The 24,248-nt window shown below is 36.1% G+C and overlaps 1 protein-coding gene across 2 annotated transcripts in view; it reads right to left on the minus strand.

Moving 5' to 3' along the window:
• Positions 1-949: 949 nt before the first annotated feature.
• Positions 950-24,248, minus strand: part of SOGA3 (SOGA family member 3) — a 41,007-nt gene continuing 17,708 nt past the window's right edge. The window contains exons 5-7 of one of the 2 annotated variants that reach the window (XM_044676946.1): positions 13,547-13,618; positions 2,674-3,840; positions 950-1,240 (exon numbers count right to left, since the gene is read on the minus strand). In XM_044676946.1, coding sequence (XP_044532881.1) covers positions 1,130-1,240; positions 2,674-3,840; positions 13,547-13,618 — 1,350 coding nt within the window. In that variant the 3' untranslated portion in view covers positions 950-1,129. Of the gene's footprint in view, positions 1,241-2,664; positions 3,841-13,546; positions 13,619-24,248 lie in introns of both variants that reach the window. The other variant, XM_044676945.1, reaches the window with a different exon arrangement.

The raw sequence follows: 24,248 nt of genomic DNA on the forward strand, positions 1-24,248 counted from the left end.
ATTTTTTGGAGGTTTGTTGTAGAGATCTGTTACAGAGAACTGAACTCTAAATATAATAGGAAAAAATACCTTACACAACTAGACCAGAAAATGGCATTAATGTGACAGAAGACAAAAGTTGGATTTGTCTGTCCTACTTCAATGAAACAATACAAAGATGGTTAATTTTCTAGATGTACCAATTATCTACCCATTCTTCCATTCTAACAGAACATCTTTTCAAAATATGATTTCCATCCTGCTAACCATCATAGTTCAGATCTTTCCTATTTATCCCCATTTCCAAGGATGCTTCTTTGAGTGGCTTTGTGGTTGTGCATAGATTGTTATTTCTAGAGTCACTAAAATATAGGTTTAAGCCCTGCCTTTTTATATCTGTAAACTATGTGATCATAGACAAGTAACAGTTATAGACAAGTTCTGTAAGTTGTAGAAAATAGATAATCTCATTTTTTGCTATCTATAAAAGCAGGGAATAATACTCTATTTTTCATAGGAGTTGTGAAGTTCAAAGGATAGAACATATTTAAGTGGATTTTTTTCTTCAGGTGCTTTGAATATAATAGACTCAATAACTGCATTAGACTACATGTTCAAATGAGCTTTTCCTTGTTGGAATATGTAAATAAAGATGTTTCAATTTTTCAATTATATAATTGAAATATAAATAAATATATAATGACTACATTTACATGGCCAGTTAAAACAATCATATTAATCTCCTCCATCTTCTCTGACACTTTCTTTTTAGATCTGTCATCTAAAAACATGGATCAACTTTCAAATTCAAACAATTGTTTAATCAAGATGGTCAGGATGACTACAGGAAAAATGACCTAAAAGAAGAATTTAAAAATTAATGTGATTTGCAAAAAAGTTATTCTGACTCTTTTCCTTACCTGGAATATTCTTGTAGACAGGATTCTTAAATCAATCAGTTCCTTTTGGCTGTGTGTATGTATGTGTGTCTTTTTTTTTTTTTTTTTTTTTTAAAGAAACAAGCAGTCTTCAGTGTTTTTATAGCATTGGCTACTACAGAAACTATACTTCTGTTACTTCTTATCTTGGAGGGTGGACAAAATAAACAAATGGAAAATAATACTACAATGAACAGTAAATGATGAAAGGCTTACAGTACAAAAAACAGTGTAAAAAGAAAGACAAGTTTAAATATTGTTGTGTAAGAAAGTGATGAAAATAATACAAGAATGAGAATAAGCAAAATAATAGGCTGGAACATCTGGGAAGGTAAATACAGAGACAAATAGAAGAGTTAATTAGTGACCATCCAAAAGCTATCATCAAATAAGCAATCATTTTAATACTGTAACTAGTAAAGCAAGGGAAAAATCCCTGGTTTTGGCCTATTTTCCCAGAATATCTAGCTGGAAACACACTGTTTTCTCTCACTCAGAAGTGAGAGGCACTCTCTCATATCCCCCCACTACCACTACCTGGGACCATATTTGTTGAACCATATGCTCATAATACCTGTAATTTGTGCCACAATGAAATCCAATGCCAAATGTTAGGTATATCAAAGGAGAGGAATATTTTAAGCTTTCCATTTCCAACTCTGAGTTTCATCACTAAGCTAGCTATGCCCCAGTCCCAGCCCTTCCCTCCCTAGAAAGATCACCAGAAAAGGTTTAAAATAACCGATATGGTCATATTGTTTCTAGCTATTTCTGGAAACTTAAAAATAATCCAGAATTAGGTGTCAATTAACTAACTGATATCTTGATGAAAGCTTATCAATCCTTATTTCTTTTCAACCCATCAGTGTAATGAGTTAGGTGGAGAATTCTTAAGGATTTCACTAATGGAAGAATGGAATTGGGTGTGCCTGGCCTCAATGACTTATTTAATTGCTGATGTCCAATATATTCACATATATTTGTATGTTTCTGTGAAGAGGCAATTTGAAATAGCCAAAGCTTTGGACTAAAGACTAAACACTATTTTGTCAGTTGCTGTTCTAAAATGAGGAGAAAAAGAAAAATTTTCTTTTTAAAGAAGCAGTTATACAAATCCTTTTTCCTGAACTTTGTTTACCTTTTAGTTTATTATAGATTTGAGCTACAAGGTAATCCTATTTGCTTTTCTCTTAGCACTACCTCCTTTAGAGTTTGCCCTAGGATGGAACTACTGAAATGATATTGAAATCCCCTCCTTATGTTGTTTCCCTTAATGTGTTTTTAATGGGGGGAGTGGTGGTGTGTGTTTTGTTTTTAGGTTCTACCTCTATGGAGGGTGAAATGTCAGATAGCCTGTGGTCAGGCATTTTGCAAAACAATACCCCCACGGAAAACAGAGAGGAGGTGAGTGGGGGTGGAAATAACCAATTCCAGGCTTTAGAATATCAAGAAATTTGGGGTTTAAAGTTTTATTCTTCCTTAAAATGTAAAGAAAACAATTACTAAGAAAATAATCAAGTTCAAGCATGAGGGAGCAGAAAATGATTGGGTATGTTGTGTGTACTTCAAAAGCAAGCTGAGCTACTATCCAAAAAGAGTCATTTGGACTTTATCAAACTTCTCTTAGAAGCCAGAAAATGAGCATATCATCATAAAACTACCCTGTAAGTACAGACTAAATACACAGACCTCACCTATGTGGATGTGACTTTTTCATCAACTTAGGATGCAATAGGAGGAACTGTACCTGACTAACAGACAATGGCTCATCTGCACTTCTGTCATCTGCTGACTTTGGAACTTCTAGCCTGTCGATGAAAGTCTGGAGTTCTTTGCGAAACGCCTTCATCTGCGCATTTATCCGGTAAAGCAGTTCATGCTCCCGGATCCTGCTGCCATCATCTTCCTCATCCATCAGTCCAAACAGATCCCCATTGGCCACATAAATTCTCGCCTCAGTGATGATCGTGCTAGTGTCGGAGATCAGCCGGTCTATCGTCTTTCCCAGACGCTCTGCTTCGGACCGAATGTCCTTCATTTGCTGCCGGTCTGTGAAGTTTTTTTGCCAAGTGGTTGGGGTCGGGTAGAAGGATCTGGTTGGGGTGAGGCACCGAATGTTGCGTACTTCCTCCGAGTCGCTCTCTCCACCAATGGGTCCTTCCCTTTTGCGGTGTGGTGGCCGGGAGTCGTCGTCACTTTCTTTCTTTCCGGCATCACTTTCCGCATCACTGTCCCTGGGGCTACCCCGAATTCCCAGGTGGGAGGCCAAGTCATAACGCTGCATATTGGACATAAGTACTCGGTTCTCGTATTGCAACTGCATGACCTTGCCGCTGAGTTCATTGATCTGCATGCGGGCAGCCTTCAGTTCCTCCTGAAGGGCTTCAGTCTTGGCACTGTCATGGTGCCTCGAGCTCTCGTGCGCCCCAGACTTGTACTTGTACTTATTCAGCTCTGTGGTGATCCTTTTGTTTTGCTCCTCCAGGTCAGCCAAGTTTCTTCTGAGCAATTCTGTCTCATCTTCCACCAACTGCAGGTGTTGCCTTAACTCAGAGAGGGATTCACTCTGCTCCCTCATGAGAGGATTAGCTGACCCATTGAAGTCATCTCCTCTCAGATCATCAAGCTCTGCTTTCAAGCCTCTGTTTTCTACCTCCAGTTCCACTATTTTCCTTCCCAGGATGTTGGCTTCTTCTTCCACCAGTCTAAGCCGAAGCTTGAGCTCAGCCTCCCTCGTGGTGGGAGGTCCTCCGGCTTCTCCTTTGGGTAAAGGGCTGTCCAGGTCTCCATAAAATGACCTGTATTTTTGGAGCTCATGCTCAAATCTGTCCTTCTCTTTATCAATCTTTGCCATTTTCTTTCTCATCAGAGCAGCTTCTTCTTTGACAAATTGCAGCTGGCATTTCAGATCTTCACTATCCTCCTCATTTTAAAAAGAGAAAGAAGGGAACAGGGAATCATTTTTATGTAAATCATGAAAAAAAAAACGAACAGCCAAAAAAAGACACCTGCAAAACTAATTTCCTTTCCCTTGTAGCTAGGCTCTGATTCAAAGCATGTGTATGTGGAAGGAGTTGGGGGAGGAGAGGTAAAGGAAAATGCTGATTGTATGCAGAGGAAGTCTTTGTCCAACTACTTGGCAAATAAGCATTTTGGAAGCTGTAGCACTGAACATGGAGTGAGAGAAAGGACTATGATAAACAGAAATTGTTGGCACTCACATTAAGAAATCATTGTCTGTTGTAGTTGTGTACAATTAAGTGTGGTGGAGGAACTTACATCCCCAAACATTAAAATCATCCAATATTATCCATTGGCAAACATTTTATCAAGTGCTTATCGTGTGTCAGGCACTGTGCTTGTCACAGAGGATAACAAAATAAAAGTAAGAGAGTCCTGCTCTTGGGGAATTTATACACTATTTGGGGATGCACTGTGTTCTCATATAAGCAAATACAAGATATATTTTCCTAAGTACATAGTGAGGGGAGGCTAACCAGTGTGGAAATCAGAAAGGTCTCAGAGGAGGAGGCACTTTTGCTGAATCATGAAGAGAATGAAAAGCAGAGATGAGGAGGGAGAATATTTCTGGCATGAGAAACAGTCTGTTCAAAGGCAAAGAGGTAAGAAATGGGATGTTATGTATGGGAAGGAGCAATCAATTTGGCTAGATTGCAAAGTGATATGTAATCATCCTGGGAGGACAGCGTGGCATCAATGTCAAGGGCCTTAAATGTCAAACAGAGGAGTTTGTATTTTCACCTAAAGGAAATGGGAAGCCACTGACACATCTTAAGCAGAGGAATATTGTGCATATATCTGTGCTTTAGGAATACCAATTTGATAGCTACATGTAGGATGGACTTGAGAGAAAAAAAACAATTTGAGGAGCAAAATTTGGGTGTTATTGTAATTGTACACACAAGAGGTGATGAAGGGATGGACCTGAACTAGGGTGGTTGTGGTATGAGTGAAAAGAGTGGAGAAGATACAAGAGAGGTTGAGTCAATGGAATAGTCAGCTGATCAGATGGGATGGGGAGACAAGATTGAAAAATCACAGTTGATTCCTAGGAGATGCATTCAACAGAAAAAGGGAAGCTTGGTGTAGGAATATATGTTTAGGGGGAATATTAGCTTGGCTTTGGACATACTTATGGGACAATCAGGTGGATATAGACCATAAGCAGGTGGAAATTTGGGACCAGAGAGCTCAAGAGATAGAATGGGATTGAGGTAGGGCAAAGAAAATCTCACTCTGAAAGCTATCACGGAATTTACTAAGGGGCAAACTCTAGACTTCTGGGGAAAATAAAGTGAAATTTCTTTAATGTATTTGGTATTGTAAGCAACTGTTATTTTCTTTTCTGGATTTATGTTTCCTCATCTTTAAAATGTGGGAATAACAATATTTGCAGTATCAACCCCTCCCACCCCTAGAAGACTGGTTGTTAGAAGCCAGACTAAGATTAGTAGTAGCAGATGAGAGTGGGGGTTCTAATTGCTTTTCCTCCCTGCCCTTGAAGAGTTAAGAAAATGAAAGACTTATAAGAAAGTGAAAAAAATAGCAACAACAAAACTCAACTACATTAGAATAGGAGGCATCTAAGTGACATAGTGGATAGAGCCCTGGGTTTGGAGTTAGGAGGGTTTGAGATCAAATCCAGTCTCAGACACTTATTAGCTATGTGACCCATGGAAAGTCACTTAACCCTGTTTGACTCAGTTTCTTCCTCTGTAAAAGTTACTAGAAAAGGAAATGGCAAATTACTCTAGTATCTATGCCAAGAAAACCTCAAATGGGGTCATGAAGTGTTGGACATGATTGAAATGACTCAACAAACTAAAAGAGGAAGTTAAGTGGAATAGTATACAGATTATTGGATATGGATCCAAGAAGACCTGAATTAGAATTCTGCCTTGGACATTTACTTGCTTTGTGACCCTAAGAAAGACATTTAACCACTCAGTTTTTTAATCTTCAAAATGGGGATAATAATAGCAGTATTTCACAAGGTTGTTTTGAATATTAAATGAATAATACAAATATAACACACTTTTGGAAACCTTTATTATGGTCTGGGATTCAACTGCAAATCTGAGCTCTCTTTCACCAGTTATAATCTCTTTACAGGAAGGAAAAAAGATCCAACGTAGGAAACAGGGAAAAGATATCTCTTGATGAAGAAAGAAAAGAAGTTGATTCTACCTTAACAAAAACAGCATTATATGAGTCTTATAAGAACTTTTAGAGAAATAGAAGGGCTAAAGGAAAAAAAAAAAGTAGGTAATAGGCTCACTATCAGTGATAACAAGTCCAACAGTAAGGACGAAATCAGTAGTGTAGGAGGTGGACCAGTAGGGTAGATAACAGAACCTGAGAAAAGTGGTGGAAGAGGTCGGAAAGAAAGCAGTCTAAATAGGAAGGAAAATAATATTTCCAAAGAAAGTTTTAAAGAACATTTTTAAATGAATAAAGCATGACTGTATAAAGGGCAACTTAAAATAGGAACATATAATACAAATTGCATAACACTACTGAAGGTCAGAGATCTAGTGTTCTTTATATTGATCTCAGATTTTCACTGATGGAGAAGAAAAATTGGATATAAATTTAGTTTTAAAAAGGCTAAATATGAAGAGAGAAAATTATTGCTTAAAATAGAATGGATTTAAGTTTCTTCCTATTGTTCAAAAGAGGAGAAGGGAATGAGAGGGAGCATGAAAGGGAAAAGAGAAAGGGGAGGGAAAAAGAGAGAAAGTAAGATAAAAAGGGAGAGAAATAGCCACATTAAGAGTGAATTTTAGTTTAACATATATATATAGGATGTTCAAAAGATAAATGAAATGTGTAAATTATGAATTCATGAATGTGAACTGAGGAAGGACAAAGGTCAGGTATCTTCCTCAATACCCAACTGAAAAAAGTAATCTTATTTAAGGGAAATGATATATAAGGACATGGTACTTTGTATTTAACAAGAAGGAGAATGCTATGGGAATTTCAACTGAATTTTGAGAAAAGGTGTTGAGATGAAAATCCTTCCTGCTCTAAGCTGATCTACAAAGCCAACCACTTTATGTCAGTTTATAAGAATATAGAAGTTAATGGACATTCCTTTGGATATACATAAAAACTGGAAAATATTTGTGAAAAGGAAAATGATTGAGTTAAGATTGATAGGGTTTTTGTGCAATAAAGAGTAAAAGCTATGGCATGTAAAATGAAAAATACCACCTTTCTCTATAAAAAAAATGTAGCTTTTTCTGTAAGAACCACTGGTGTAAATTCATTTTTTAGGAAATTTGACACTAAGTAGAAAAGGGGCTTGATGTTCTGAAGAGTACTTTACCTTTAATGATCTCAGTTTAAAACAGAGATGAGAGGGCCCAAATGCTAGTTACGCAATTCATGAGTCTTCCTATGTGATGTGTCCCTTGATTCTATCCTCCTAGTCATCAGTACCTTATCCTCAAATTACCTTTCAGTTACTTGTGTTTGTTGTTCATTTGTGTCCGACTCTTGGTGACCCTATTTTGGATTTTCATGGCAAAAATACTGGAATTGTTTGCCATTTCCTTCTCCAGCTCATTTTACAAATGAGGAAACTGAAGTAAACAAGGTTAAGTGATTTGCTCAGGGTCACAGGACTATTAAGTGTCTAAGGTCAGAATTGAATTCAAAGAGAAGAATCTTCCTGACAGGTCCAGCACTTTAGCCAGTGCACTGTCACATAGCTGCGCCAAATATGCCAAAGACATCTGAAGCTAGTTAACCAAAATTTGCTCTATATGGTTTCATTAAAAAGAAAGGGAAAAGAGAAAATGATCTTAAAATAAAAACTCTCAGGCCAGGAGAAGTAAGGAATGTATGTCAGGAAAAGCAATAGCTCTGAAGATAAATTTAAGAAAGTATAGAAATAAGATAATGGAAAGCAGTAAAAAAAAGGTATAAAAATAAGCTAATGGAAAACAACTAGATTTGAATCACTTATGTGAAATCAATTTAATTTTGTAGAAATTTTGCTCGGTAATGGGGAAAAAATTCTACCTTTGTAAATATACTCACTTTTTTTTTATAAGGAAGCTATAAAAATTCAGGGACTCTTCATAATGTATAAAATAAATTTAAAGTATATACATAACAAGAACTGGCAAAAAATTATATATAATGTATATATACATATATAGATCCTTATAAATCTTACTAAAAAATCTTTCATTTATAGAGGAAAGGTGAGATGGAAAAATTGTCCACATGTACACGCTAAAGCAGATACTAATGAGTTTAGCTACAATGTAGGAGAAGGAATAGCAGTTGAGTCATTCAGAAATTCATAGGAGAAAATCCAAGAAACAAATCAGTAGTGAAGCCTATGGCCTCAGATATTGAAGTCCCAAACTATGTTTAATAAAAATAGTGAACTAGAGATATTAACATAAGGGACAAATTTAACCTCATAGTCATCACTGAAATTTGGAGGGATGTGACCTGTATTTAGCACCTGCACATAAACCTGGTGGGTATATGTACACACAAACACACACATATCTTGAAATAGACACAAATTATTTAAATAGTGTGGAATAAATAAAAGGAGGAGATAACAGATAAAAAAGGCTGAACTGTATTATATGTTAAAACTATATATTAGGAAACTGTTTAACCCTGGAGGTGAAACATGGTGGAAAAATATAGATTATAAACTATAGGACAGTAAGTTTGAGTTAATTCTTGGCATAATTCTAAAATGTGTTTCTAAGAACACACCCCAGGTTGCGACAATGACATGTTATTTTCAAAGCTCCATTTTTTACATAATTTTGTATGAGACAGCTAGGCAACAGAGTAGAGAGATTGCTGGACTTGGAGTCAGAAAGAACTGAGTCTGAATCTAGCCCCAGGCACATCTACCACTGTGTGACCCTGGACAAGTTACTGTCTGTCTCTCTTTCCTCATCTGCAAAATGAGGATAACAGTACAGTTAGGATAACTATCTTACAATTGATTGTGAAGATAACTTGAAATAATATCTGTAAAATGCTTTGCAAATCTTGAAGCATTATAATGCTTGCTATTATTAGCTATTTGGAGAGTTAAATAGATGATGCCTTTCTAAGGAAGCCAAATAAGAAGGCTGGGAGATGTGCTGAAGGGATTTTGGAGAACGTTAAAGAGTCATGAATAAAAGGAGGATGGAATGGTAGAGAAGGCAAGGAGGCTTCTCCTGGACAGATTCTCCTCCTGTTGAAGCTGGTAGAACTTGAGATGTCCCTCCTCCCCATCCCTATTCATGCTCATGTTAGTGTTTCTGACATTGATGTCGCCATATTTTGATATCTGATCCTAGCCCTGCTCAGACTGGTGCTAGAACACTGAGCTCTGATCCAACAGTACTTTGGCAGCCTTTTGAGGCTTCATCGTTCCATGGCTGGGAAACAGCAAGTGAAGAATACAGAGGACTCACTAGACAGTCTACTTCTGAAAGATTACTATGTTCCAAATATGTTCATTTTATGGGCAAATCACTTACTCTCCTTTCCCTGATCCCCTAGACTCATGCTAATTTATCAGTATTGGGAAAGGACAAGCAGTGCTCATGATCATTTGTCCTTTGTGATTGGGAAATATATGTCAAGGATGCTTGCTTTTTGTTAAAAAAAAATTTTTGTCCTTTATTTTGCATTTCTGTTTCAAGGAAATATCTGATCATAATTTGGTAGTTTAATTAGGGATGTGAACATTAGAATATGGAAGGAAGCATGTTCTGGAGTCTTGCACGTGACATTGAGGGGTGATGTAAATCATTAAGGGGTGCTATAAGTCACTAAATGAAGTTATTATCTAGAAGTGGAAGCAACAGTGGCTAGTATGGAACCTAAGGTTAGAAAGAATTGGGTTTAAATCATGTCTCAGGTACTTATTGGTCATGCAGCTCTAGGGGAATTACATAAATCTCTAAAAATCCCAATGTCTTCCTCTGTAAAATGAAGATATTCATAATTCTTACCTACAGTGTTTGCTATTAGGATTACAAGAGATGATGTGTGTAAAAATGTTTTGGAAATCTTAAGGTGAGCTATTGTTATCATTGCTATTCACTGAGAACATATCATGTCAGACTAATTTAATTTTTTTGGGTAAAATTATTAGGTTGTTAGATCATCTGAGGTATGTAGACAGTCTCCTTAGATTTCTGTAATCATTTCACAATCTTTCATACTATTTCTGTGGACAAAATGGAAAAAATATAGGCTAGAAAATAGTTCTGGAAGGTAGATTCAGAACTTATTGAATGACTGGATTCAAAGACTAGTGATTAGTAAGCTAATACCTCTTGGAGGGAAGTAACTAGTAGATATTAAGGATATTCCTTTCATTTTGCAATTTAGTATTTTAATCAATGAAATGGACAAAGGCAAACATGGAATGCTTATATGATATAGAGATGACTCAGAGTTGAAAAGGATGGTTAGATGACAGAACCATGGCTCTAAAACTCTTGACAGATCTGTTTGTTACTTTAGCAACAAACCACTTACTTTACTTACATTAGGGAAATTGGGTGAAATTTAATAGAGATAAACATAAAGTTCTATTTGGATTCAATAATTAACCTTACAAGATCACAAGATGTGATCACATGTATGAGATAAAGGGCTAAACATTTTCTCTGATCCAAACAGCCTCTTGCACCTCTCCAAAATAAAAATTGCATCTCAGAGATCCTGATTTGGGAAAACAAGAAACCAAAGATTCCTTTTTTTTTTTTTTAAAGACAGAAGAATGGTAAAGATTAGGTAATTGGGGTTAAGACTCCATGAACTAATACCTATCATACCTTCATTCAGCACCTGTCCCCTACCATTCACCAGGATCTGGGCAGCAAGGCTGCACTAGTCAATCCAACTCTTTGAGCATGCAAAAGGATACAACCTCACAACCCTAACTCCCACCTCCTCTTTGACACTGTCTTGAGATCCAAACTCCAAGGCAGAAACTGTTCAGACTGTGACAACAGCAGTGTGGCAGAACTCTCTGTATTGCTGAGCCAGAGAATTGAGGAACAGAAGGAACCTGGCAGGACATTGTGTTTTGGGGGAGCTGTGTAGCACTCCACTAAGCCTGAAGGAAAGAGCTCAGCATCCAGATGGAACCAGTTCTATTACCCCCCCAAAATCAGGGGCAGAGATCTAGGCTGGTGAACTGAATTGCCTAGCTTTGAAGGAGTCCAAAAGGCTCTGAAATACAGTTCTAAAGGAAACCACCAGGAGTAGGAAGAAAGGAGAAGAAAAGGGAGGGATAATGATTTTTTTTAAAAAGACTGAAAATACTTAAGATATTGGAAGAAAACACCATAAAGACCTTGCACATAAGCAGATAAACCAACAGGGAAAATGTTAATAGCAGAAAGGAATATGGCTTCCAAATCTATTTAAACAAATTCAGATATCTACGAATAAATACCAAAAAACAAAGGAAAATGGTTCAGCATCTGTCGATGTAGAGGACACTGTGTGTTTTGAGAAGAGTACAGTCACAATATGTTGCTCCTGACTGGCTTAAGAGAGAAATGAGAATTATGAGAGCAGAATTTATGGCCTGCACAGCAGAAATAACTGGCAGAATAGAAAACTGTGAATACACAATGGCAAGTTTCAGTAGACACAGAGAACAAATGATTGAGAATGCAAATACAAAGTGAAGAATAGGATAATTTGGAAGAAGAGAAGCAAAAATCAATAATATTTAAAGAAAACATATTTCTCAAATGAATATAAGATAGAAGAGGTGTGGATACCCATCAGGCTGTTTGATAAAGATCTCGGCCTCCATCTGCAGCTCTGCTTGGTTTCAGCTCCATGAATAAGATGCTTCCTGTGATTATGCCCTGTTGTCTCCCCACTCTAGCCAGCTTTCCAGCTTTCTTTTGTTTGTTGTCTTCCCCCACTAGATTGTAAACTCACTGAGGACAGAGACTTTTTTTCCTTACTTGTATCTCTCTTATGGTTTAGCATAGTGCCTGGTACCCAGCAGGAACTTAATAAAAATGTTTACTGAGGGGGTAGCTAGGAGACTCACTGGATTGAGAGTCAGGTCTAGAGATGAGAGACGCTGGGTTCAAATCTGACCCTAGACCCTTACTAGCTATGTGACCCTGGGTAAGTTATTTAAACCTCATTGCCTAGCCCATACCACCTTACCACCTTTCTGCTTTGGAACTAATACACAGAATTGATTCTAAGATGGAAAGTAGGTTTTTTAAAAAATGTTTATTGAATTGAATTAAAAATAAACCAATTATGATTTATGGTTAATGCTATTTCAACCTGATTTAAAGTGTCCAGAATGTGGAAGGTGACAGTGCATATCAGAAACACTATGCTCACTTCTAAGAGTCACATTTCAGAAAATACTTTGTTAAGCTAGAGATTACCCAGTGGGGGGCAACCAAGATAAAGATGGGCTTCAAGCCAGGGGAAGACCAGCTGAAGAAAATAGAAATAATTAACCCAGAGAAGAAAGGACTTGAAAACATTATAGCTGCATTATATTATATTTTTTATTTTATATAATTATGTATATTATATTATATAGTGTTATATGAAATAGGAACTAGATTTCTCCCAAGGTGAGGAGAGAGGATTATGAATAATGGCTACAAATTGCAAAACAGGCAGATTTATACTGGATAAAAGGAAAAATTCTCAATTGGTACATATAAGTGGAATGGAATGCCTTGGGGGAAAATGGTTTTACCCTGAGTCTTCAAGTAATGGCTAGATGAGTGTATGTGGATAATAGAAGGGGATTCTAGGTCACATATGATCTCTGAGGTCTTTTCCAACTCCAAAATTGTGACTCACTGAATTGTATGATATAGTAATACAAACATTCAGGTATATACTAATTAAATATTTCTGTTAGGGCCATATATGTCTGTGCCTACATATAAACATATATAAGACCAGTTTCAATACTCTATATCTGTGCCTACATATAAACATATATAAGACCAGTTTCAATACCCTCTCCTACAAACTACTGATGCATCTTTAAGAGGCAATGGAATCTTGGAGAATGGTAGGTGAATTGTCATTCTAGAGATACTATTAATAGCACAAAGAAAGAAGAGAATAAGATAACATCTTTCCAGAACAGAACATTTATATTACTCTTACTTTATGGAAGAAAAAAAGGGAAGAGAATTTAATTAGCCTTCTGAGAAAGCTGAATGTGGGCTTGTATTTCCAGAACTGAGGTTCACAGTAACAGTGATAGTGACTCAAGCTTTCTCATATCTGATACACAGTAAGTCATTATTTGTAGCCTTGTTTTATTATTTACTACTATTTTATACATTAGATAGCCAGTTAATTATGAAATTTACTTATGCCTAAGAGATTGGGGGCTTGATATAAAGAAGGAAAAAATGAGAAAAAGCTTATAGGAAAGAGATTTCTCCAGTTTATTTAATAAATATATGAATAAACCTAGAATTTACAGATTAATTAATGACAGCTATTTCAATGTTAGTAATTAATGAGGAAGTATCAGAACATCCAAACAGAACTCTTGATTGTGTTACCAGGAAGTGTTGTGATGATTGCATTTTGTATCAACTTACCTCTGTGGGAGTCTGCTGTGACTTTTTTTCAGATTTTTGCAAATCTTTACTTCCTCTTCTTTTCAGTGATAGCTGCAACGAAGGACATATATATTTATATTGACAGTGTAAAATTAAAAAGTTTTATTTTCTGAAAGGCATTCACCAAAATGGTCAGATAATTATGACACAAGCTACCCAGTTGAAGCTATTTGTCATTCTATAAAAGCAGATAATCTTAAGGATAAAAAATTGATAAAGTACAAATTGTTTCACTTACAGAAAACTTCAAAGCACAGAGAACGGTAGCTGAATTTGGGTAGTCTCTAAGCAAACTATTCTATAATACAGAATTAAAACTGAATTTAGGACACGTGGATTTTTTAGTTCTGTATACTTAACAATGTTTGTCTCAGTTTCCTCATAAGGCAAATGAGTTGGAGAAGCAAATGGCAAACCTCTCCAATATATTTGCCAAGAAAACCCTAAATGGGATCACAAAGAGTCAGATACAACTGGACAACAACAAAAATATCTGGATGAACTCATTAGATAGATCACATCTATCTCCTTAGTAGCCACAATACTTTATAGTTATCTTAGGAGAGAGGTGCACCATGGTTAGATTATGAGGCAAATATTGTTCCTGATCCGAACTCTAGCCTTAAGCAATATATATAATACAGTTTCCAAAGCATTAGAGATTAGAAAAAGCAATTCAATACATCAGATTTAATTATGTTAGCTCATTAATCCCACGACACAACACAATATTGAATGAGAACATGAATACAGGCAGGGGAAGCAGGGAAAAGGTAAAATTTGGTTCATCCACATTAAATGTTGTGTGAAATTAGAACAATGGAGTCAAATGAACAGCTCTGGTCTATATTTACTTTCACATCATCCACCCTTTCTGTAAACATGTTAGAGGAAAAAAGCTATAATGATGATGATGATGATGATGATTACTACTTGTAATAGTAATTCATAGTTCATAGTTACAAAGTACTACCATGTACCTCCCCTCCTCCATGTGGGTTTGGCAATCTTCTGGTCAATCCTGTGACAGTGCATATGAATAGGTCAATTCTCTCTCCTTGCCTTACATATAGTGCCTTGTAAGACCCTCACAAAGACTCCACGAAGTATTAAAGACAGATATAATTATGACTTGAGGAAATCGAGACTTGGGTTCACTGAATTTAAGAGGATATATGTGTTTCTATTTTTATAAATGTCACAAGAAGAAGAATATGGTCAACTAAATAAAGTGAGGGACATTAAGATAGACATTACTTTCAGGAAAAAGTTCATGGTAACCCTTCTCTTCTCTCTTTTGTCTGGAACACATCTAGAAAATAATATTCAACGCTGGGCACCATAGTTTAAAAAAGGACACTGAAAACAGAGAATATCCAGTGGTGGGAAAAGGGCCTTGAGGCCATGCTGTATGAGGACAAGGAGAAAGAACTGAGGATATTTTCTTGAAGAAGAGATGACAAGGATGAGGGCAGGGATGAGACACACAAGAGCTCTCCTCAAGCATGTGACGGGCTATTATACAACAGAGGCATGAGACTTTGTTTGGTTTGGTCCCAGAGAGCAGAACCAAGAGCAATGAGGGCAAGTTGCCAAAAGGAAAGTTTATCAAGCTTTAAGTAAGTAAAAACTTTCTTACAATGAGAATTGTCTAAAAAGGAAATGGTGGATATGTAATTGTATTATATAGTTATATATTATAAAAGCTTTAAGGTATTTGGAGGTCTTCAAATAGAGTCTGGAGAATCATTTGGCAGGTATGTTACAGGGAGGATTCCTTTTGGTTATTGATGGGTCTGAATGGCAGCTGACATCCATTCTACAGGAATTCTATAGTTCTGTCATTCTGTGATAGTCCAGGATATCTTAGGTAAAGGACTACTTATAAAAGGAGTCATCAAGACATGGTAGAAATTACAATGCCCTACGAGTCAGCAGGTGCATTAACTAAGGTGTGGACATAAGGAGCTAGGACTCTTCACTTTTCTTGGGTTTCTCTAGGCTTCTTACTGGTGAACATTTGCCACAGCCAACCTGGACTCAGACACATTCATGCTACTTTGCATATACCCTTCTCTAAATTCCATTGTCCCTCTCCTCCCCTGCCTCTTCTCAACATCTTCTTGATTGCCAACTCTGGCAGTGAACACAAAAATCAGGTCAATATTACCAAAGCAATGGCCCCCACTCCCCTTTATTTACTGTCTTCTCTCCACTAAAATTTAAATTCCTTGAGAAGAGGGACTGTGTTCATTTCTACAGAGGGTTCCAAAAGCCTTCCTTGGGGCAGCTTTAAGCTTTAATGATACCTTAAAGCTTTTATAATATATAACTATATAATACAATTACATATTATTTAATGTGTTAGATATTATAATATCAATATATGTATATTCTTACATAATATAGATTGTACAATATATTAACAGGTACTAAAATACATAATGTATTATACAATATTATAACATAATATATATAAAACATAATTATATGATGTCTTAAAGGTGCAATAAGATTTGAGGGACATATCATATTATAATACCTAACACTTTGTACAGGGCATGGAATATATTAAGTGCTTAATAAATGTTTTTTTGTCCATTTGTTCATTTTCTTGGCCTCAATTTACTTAGGCATAAAATGAGAGGGTTGGATTTGAAAATCCTTAAAGACTTTTCCCAGTTCTGAAACTGACTCTATAATTCTAAGTTTCCAAAGGGAAATCTTGCATAACTCTACTGCTAGGGTTTGGCATTTTGGACAAGGACAAAGGAAAAGGTGTTGGTTTTTTTTTTGTTTGTTTGTTTGTTTTGGACCTAGAGTTTCCCTTGATGGCATTGTAAGAAGAACATTTTAAAACTAGGTAAAATATTAAGTTCGAAGAACAAAAACAAAAACAAAACAACCACAACAATCAAACCAATAAAATGCTGAGAGGCTAAAATAGGATCATAGATTTAGAGATAGAAGAGATCTTAGAGGCCATTTAGTTCAACTTCCTCATTTTACAGAGGAGGAAACTGAGTCCTAAAGAGATTAAATATCTTGCTCAAGGTCACAAGGGGAGCAAATGGAAACACTGAGATGCAAACCCAAGACCTCTGACTCCAAATTCAGACTCCACATTTTTCTTTATCATGGGGAACACAGTTTGCTTTTTGCAGCACCATAAATTTAAGCTCAAGACAAGAAGTGCTTAACCTTTTTTAGTGTGATGGACTCCTCTAGCAGTCTGGTAAAGCCTATGAATCCCTTCCCAGAATAATGTTTTTAAATGCATAAAATAAAATGAACAAGACCATAAAGGAAATTATATGGAAATATAGTTATCAAGATATTTTTAAAAGTTCTTGGACTCCCAAGTTAATATTTTTTAATTATTTCAATCATGCCTGATCCTTTGTAACTCCATTTGAGGTTTTCTTGGCAAAGATATTGAATGGTTTGCCATTTCCTTCTCCAGCTGATTTTATAGACAAGGGAACAGAGGTATACAGGGTTAAGTGACTTGCCCAAGGTCAAACAGCTAGAAAGTGTCTGAGGCTGAGTTTGAATTCAGGTGCTCCTGATTCCAGGTCCACTTCTCTATCCATTGAGTCACCTAGCTGGCCCCCACCAAATTGGGAACTCTGACTTAAAACTGACCCTTCTACTCTTCTCCTTCATTGTTCAAAGCTTTGCAAAACTACTGCCCAATGTCTTCCAGGTAAAATATAATATCTTTAGTTTGGCATTAAAGGTCCTTCATAATCTGATTCTAGCCTTATTATTCATTTTGAACTACAATAGTCTAGTTGGTATTTTCTAAACTTGCCATCATTCCATTTCTAGCCTTTAGGTCTTCACATCCACTGCCCCTAGGAGGCAGTGGAGGATAAGTAGAATGCTGACTGCAAGGGAGTAGAAAAGGTGTTACAGTGAAATCCTTTTCTGTTCCTCTTAATAAAAGTCCTACTTTGAGTTCCAGGCTAACTTGCCTGAGATACACTCTCTGCATCTGGCCTCTTAGAATCACCAACTGTTCTTTAATTTTTTTTTAAAATTTAAACTTAGTAGAATTTATTTCCAAGCATCTCTGCTCATCCCTTTCATCCCTGCACCATAGAAGGCATGATTTGGCAAACAGATATGTAGATAACTATAATATCTTTTGTTTCCTTTTTTCAGTTCAGGAAGTAAACATGTACATGTTAATTTTCAAATATTAAATCTGTAGCTGTATGTTGCCCTGGTTCTACCATTTCACTCTTCATCATCTCATGCAGTTCTTTCCAAGTTTAAAAAATATATATCTGCTCATCATTTCTTATGGTGCAGTAGTATTCCATCACAATCATATACCGCAATTTGTTTAGTCATTCCCTAGTTGATGGACATCCAATCGATTTCCAGGTCTTTGCCGTCACAAAGAGAACTGCTTTAAATATTTTGGAACATAGAGGTTCTTTTCCTTTTTCCTTTGATTTTCTTGGAAAACAGCAATACTATTCCTGGATCTAAGGATATTCACTGTGCTATAACTCTCTGAGCATAATTCCAAATTACTCTCCAAAATGATTGGATCAGTTCACAATTCCACCAACTATGTATTAGTGTCTCCATTTTTTCACATCTCTCCCAACATTTGTCATTTTGCCCTTTTGCCATTTTAGCCAATTTGATGGGTGTGAGATGATACCTCAGAATTGTTTTGGCTTGTATTTCTCTAATCAGTACTGATTTAGAGCATTTTTTCATATACCTATACATGACTTTGATTTCTTCATCTGAAAATAGTCTATTCATATCTTTTGCTTATTTGTCACTTGAGGGATGGTTTTTATTATGAATTTTACAAAATTATCTAACATTTTAGATATGAGATCTCTGTCTAAGCGACTATAGGAAAAAGTTCTTCCAATTTTCTTCTTTCCTACTAATCTTGGCAAAAAAAACTTTGATTTAATGTACTCAAAATTATCCATTTTACATCTCAAATATTCTCCATTTCCTGTCTACTCATAAATTCCTCTCCTATCCATATATCTAAAAGGTTATACATTCCCTGTTCTTCAAATTTGCTTATGATATCGCCTTTTATGTCTAAATCATATATCCATTTTAATCTTATCTTAGTGAATGGTGTGAGATATTTTTGCCAAACTGGTTTCCAGTTGTCCCAGAAATTTTTACCAAATAATGATTTCTTTTCCCCAAAGTCTAGATCTATGCTTTTATCAAATACAAGGTTACTATAATATTTTACTACTTTTTCTTGTATGTTTGTTCTTTTCCACTCTTCTACTTTTCTATTTTTTAGCTAATACTAAATATTTTTTATAATTACTGCTCTATAATACAGTTTAAAATCTGGTGTTGCTAGACCTCTTTTCTTTACATTTTTCATTAATTCTTTTGAAATTCTTAATCTTTTGTTCCTCTAAATTAATTTTGATTATTATGTTTCCAGTATAGTAAGATAACTTTTTTAAATAATTTGATTGGGATGTCATTGAATAAGTAAATTAGTTTTAGGTAGGACTGTCATTTTAAGTACATTGGTTCTACCCATCCATGAATAATATCTCTCCAATTATTTAGTTCTGACTTCGTGTTAAAAAGTGTTTTATAATTATGTTCATATTCAAGGTTTATTTTGTCAGATATACTACCAGGTATTTTATTCTATTTGTGGTTATTTTAAATGAAGTATATCCTATCTCTTCTTGCAGAATTTTGTTAGTAATCTATAAAAATGCTAATGGTTTGTAAAGTAGCATACATATGCTACTTTACCAAAAATTATTGATAGTCTCAACTCTCTTTTTAGTTGAATCTGTAGGATTTTCCACATATACTATCATATCATCTGCAGATGCAAAAGGGGGAAATTTAAATTTCTCAATGTGATTATTTTTCAAAAATTCAATTTCCATCTGTAACTCCTTTATAAATGTGTTTGTTTGCTATAGCATTTGATACATATAGGTTTAATATTGATAAAGCTTCATTATATATTGTATCTTGTAACATAATGTAGTTTACTTATTTTTCTTTTTTGATATGTATTTTAGTTTTAACTTTGTCATGATTACTACCCTTGTTTTTTTTGCATCAGCTGAGGCAAAGTATATTCTACTCCAGCCCTTTCTTTTTACTCTAGATGTATCTGATTTTTAAACTGTGTTTCTTGTAAACAACATGATGTTAGGTTTTGTTTTTTGATATACCTATTTCAGTTTTATGGGCAAATTCATTCTATTTACATTCAAGACCATAATGAATAGTTGGATATTTTCCAACATTCTATTTTCCCTTACTGTCTTTCTTTCTCTCCTTTTGATGTATTCCTCCTAAAATGTCCCATTTTTTGGGTTCACTACCTCTACAATTCCTTTCCATTCTTATAAGCTTTTCCTTATCCTCTTACCTTGCCTTTCTAGTTCTAAATCAACCCACTCTTCTAAGAGTCCATCCCTGGACCCTTCCCTCTTACCTTCTAATTCTTATTCTACCTACCCTTCCAAATATCCCTTTTTTTATCCCATCATCTCCTTTTATTTTTTAAGATGATTTCCCTCCTAAGAACCCCTCTCTTATCTTGTCCTGAAAGACCCTCTCTATCCCTTTCCCTTTCCCTTTTCTTTCTTGACAAGTACTCCTTTCTAGGACTCCCTCCCCTTTCTTATCCCATTGACCTCTTTTCTCTTAATCTATACCCTCTTCTCTTAGTCCCTTAAGGGAACTCTTAGTCCTTCCCTTACCCTATCCTCTCACTCTCCTGCTTCTCTGTCTGTTAAGAAAACTTTTATCCTTCTAGTTGTATATGTTACTCCCCCTTTAAAGGAGATCAGATGAAAATAGTATTCTGGTACTATCAGCCTTCCCCTCCTTCATCTCTTTCTCTGACAGTTCTTCCACTCATAACTCTTTTATATGAGGTAATTGTTCTATTTTACCTATTCCTACCCCATTTTATTGCTATTTTTAGTTAATTCCATTATATTCAACTTGACCTGGAGCCTTCTATCTATATACGCTCTTTCAAACTATCCAAGTAATAATCTCATTCCTAAGAGTTATAGATAACATATTCCCATATGAGAAGTAAACAATTTGACCTTGTCAGGTCCCTCATAATTGGTCTTTCATGTTTACCTTATGATTTTTGCAGATCAAATTTTCTACTGAGTTCTGTTTTTTTTCCCCAAGAATACTTGTTAATAGTTAGTAGATTATGGGACTAGATGGCTCAGTAGATTGAAATCCAGGCCCAGAAATGGGTGGTACTGGGCTCAGATCTGAATTCTGAGGCTTCCTAATTATATGACCCTTGCAAGTCACTTAATTCCTCTTGCCTAACTCTTATCATTCTTCTGCTTTGGAACCAATACACAGTATTGATTCTAAGATGGAAAATAAAGTGTTTTTTTTAAATAGGCAATAGTTGGTAATTCATTAAATATCCATTTTCTCTTTTGTGTAATTATGCTCAGCTTCTCTGGGTCTGTTATCCTTGGTTTTAGACATAGTTCATTTGATCTTTGAAATATTATGTTTCCTGACTTCCATTCTTTTAATATTGAATCTTGTATTATTCTGACTACATCTCTACAGTATTTAAATTGTGTTTTTTTTCTTGTTTCTTGTAGTGTTTTCTCCTTAAAATAGTAGTTACAGAACTTAGCAATTATAAAAAGTATTGTGGTAAGGGATGTCAACAGGTACCAAAAGGGCTATATTCAGTACCTCAGACCCCTTAATGAAGGAGAAGCTGACTATCTTCCCCCACTCAACCAGTGTGCAGAAAATGTCCCAAAGACTTAAAATATATATAAATTTTGATATCTATATTGTAGATTTTCTTGAGACAAGGTTATTGGGAATCCCTGTCACTATAAATCTCTCTTATCCCTCCATCTATAATTCCTGCAAAAGGAATTTCTTCTTTTGTTTGATGCTCCTATCACTCTCCATGATCTACCTCAGTTTCCCCAAACCTTAACTACATAAGCTATTCTACATAACCCCCAGATGATTTAAATTAAGAGGTTGTCTTTGAGTTGATATTACACACTAGAAATAGCCAAGCCCTCTCTGGGAAGCATCCCAGAGAGGGAAGTATCTCACAGTTAAAGAATCAGGTTTCAGGAACCAATCCAGATGTTGCCAACAAGATATTCTTCTTAGGTAATCTGTAGAAGCCAGGAATCTTCAATCATCGCCAAGAAAATAGCTTTTCCAACCAAATCTACAGGGGAACAACAGATCTCCAACAAGGTACTTTCTCCCTCAAACAGGTCCAAGGGAAAAAGCCCAGATTCAGTTGAACAAACTCCCTTCCTGCCTTCAGGATTCTATCCACAAAGTTCTCAGCAGGTGCTCAACCCTTAACCTTAAAGACAACCTCTACTCCCCTAATCTCCCTATTACACAATGCTATTCCTATGCATGTTCACCTTGGGGTCCCATTGTAGTGGTAATTGGTAAATTCTTTCCATTTCTATTTTACCCCCTAATCTTAGAACTTCCAGGCAATTTTCTTTAATGAATTCTAGGAATATGGTGTCAAAATTATTTCTTTCATCATAACTTTTTCATCATAACCATTCTTATTTTATATCTCCTCAAGCCTCAGGCCAGTTGTTTTTGTATGGATGTTTCATATTTTTTCTATTATTTCATTCTTTTGATTTTGCTTAGTTATTTCTCCCTGTCTTTGGAGGCCATTAGCTTCTCCTTGTCCAACTCTAATTTTTAATGAATTAATTTTCATTGCATATTTCTGGAACTCTTTTTCCAATTTTGTGATCTTTCATTGTTTTCTTGCATTGCTCTTATTTTTTCTAGTTTTTACTTAGCCTTTCTGATTTGGTTTTTGAAGTCTTTTAAAGGTCTTCCAAAAATTATTTTTGGGATTGTGATCATTTGTTTTTTTGCCATTTTAAAAGTAGGTGTTTCGACCTCACTATCCTCTGAATTTGAACCCAGGTCATTTCTGTCCATGTAGTAGCTATCTATAGTTTTTCTTTCTCTTTGGTTGACTCATTATTTAAAAAAAATAGCCAAACTAATAGGTTTAATTGTTAGCTTTATGCTACAGTTGGGCTCTGTTCCCAGAGTATGAAGTTTGATGCCTCAGGTGTCAGGATTTTTTGTGTCTGTTATTTCCTGGGTCCTACACCTCCAATTTCTATAATTCAAGGACAAGTATAGTCCATGCTCCCCTTGGCTCAAACTGCACAGCCAGCAGGATCTCAGTCCCTCAGCAGTTGCACTTGCCACTGTGTGCTCTGTCTTTACTTCTCCTTTCCTTAAGCTACAGCTTGGGCCAGAGCTAGTGACTAGTCAGTTCCCGGGTCCCTGAAATCCTTTCTTGTTCAGTGGTTAAGCCCTAAGTGTGGGTGAGTGGGATTTTCTGGAGCAGAGACTGCAGCTCACACAGCTACTTCTAGAGCTATTGATTTCTTAGTTTTGCCCTGGAGTGTTTACACTGTCAGGTGATACTGAGGCCAGGGAGGTCAATTCTTGGCTGATCTACCTCACTTCTCTTTTCTGTTTTTGCTATTTTTAGCATTGACTGTGTGATTGTTTTCAATTGTTTGTGGGGGAACTTGGGAAGAAGGTAGTCTCCTTCCTTACCAACTGCTCTTAAAGGCTTATGTGCCACTTCCTCTGGGAAGCTTTTCCTCATAACCTTAGTTATTAATGCTATCTCCTTCATATTATTATACAAACTTACCTGTTTTCATATATCCCCACTCTTCCATTGAATATAAGCTCCTTGAAAGCAAGGGCTATTTTGTTGTTGTTTGGACTTATCTTTGTATATCCAGGAATACAAAATTAGATTTCACTGAGTTGTATTTTTTTTTTTTTTTGAGCTCCACTCCAGCCCCATTGGGCAGCTACATGGTCGAGTGGACAGAGTGCCAGTCCTGGAGTCAGGAAGATCTGATTTCAAATCTGGCTTCAGACACATTAGTTGGGCAAATCATTTAACCCTGTTTGCCTCAGTTTCTTCATTTATAAAATGAGCTGGAGAAGGAAATAGCAAACCATTCTAGTATCTTTGCCAAGAAAATTCCAAATGGGAGCATGAATTTTGGACAAAACTGAAACAACTGAATCATGACAACCAGCCCTGTCCCACATATGTATGCATACTCTGCCCTGACTAGAGACCCTACCTATGCAAAGGCTACCCTTGTGTTCTCTGGGTAGCAAGTGAGCAGAGAGTATTGCAGAGTATCAGCCAGTTGGCTTCAGGGAAGATTTTGGTCTATGGCCTTGAAACAGAATTCTTATTGTCCGAGTTCCTCAATTCTACACCCCGCCCCCCATCAGGGGACTCTAAGTAGGATCCTGACATGGAAGAATTTAGGGCACAATCCCACTATAATGCATTTTTTAAATGTCTCTTGTAGCCAGTATTTTTCACCACATCTCAATTATCTCTCAGGAGAACTGGCAGATGTAGAGTCTTAAGTTTTTGGTTAAGAAATAATTGTAAGTAATGGGAGAGGAGGGAGAGGATGGAGAAAGGGATGCAGAGGAATGTAATACATTTAATGACTGCATCTAACTCTCATGCTGCTTTACTGGGAAGGGTAGTGAAAGAAGAAACTGTAGTGGTGGATTGGGGGTGGCAGACCAAGGGAAAGGGTCATTTTAGAATTTATTCATCAAGGACAAATGCAAC

The sequence above is a fragment of the Gracilinanus agilis genome, chromosome 4 (assembly GCF_016433145.1).
Source record: "Gracilinanus agilis isolate LMUSP501 chromosome 4, AgileGrace, whole genome shotgun sequence".
NCBI lineage: Eukaryota > Metazoa > Chordata > Mammalia > Didelphimorphia > Didelphidae > Gracilinanus > Gracilinanus agilis.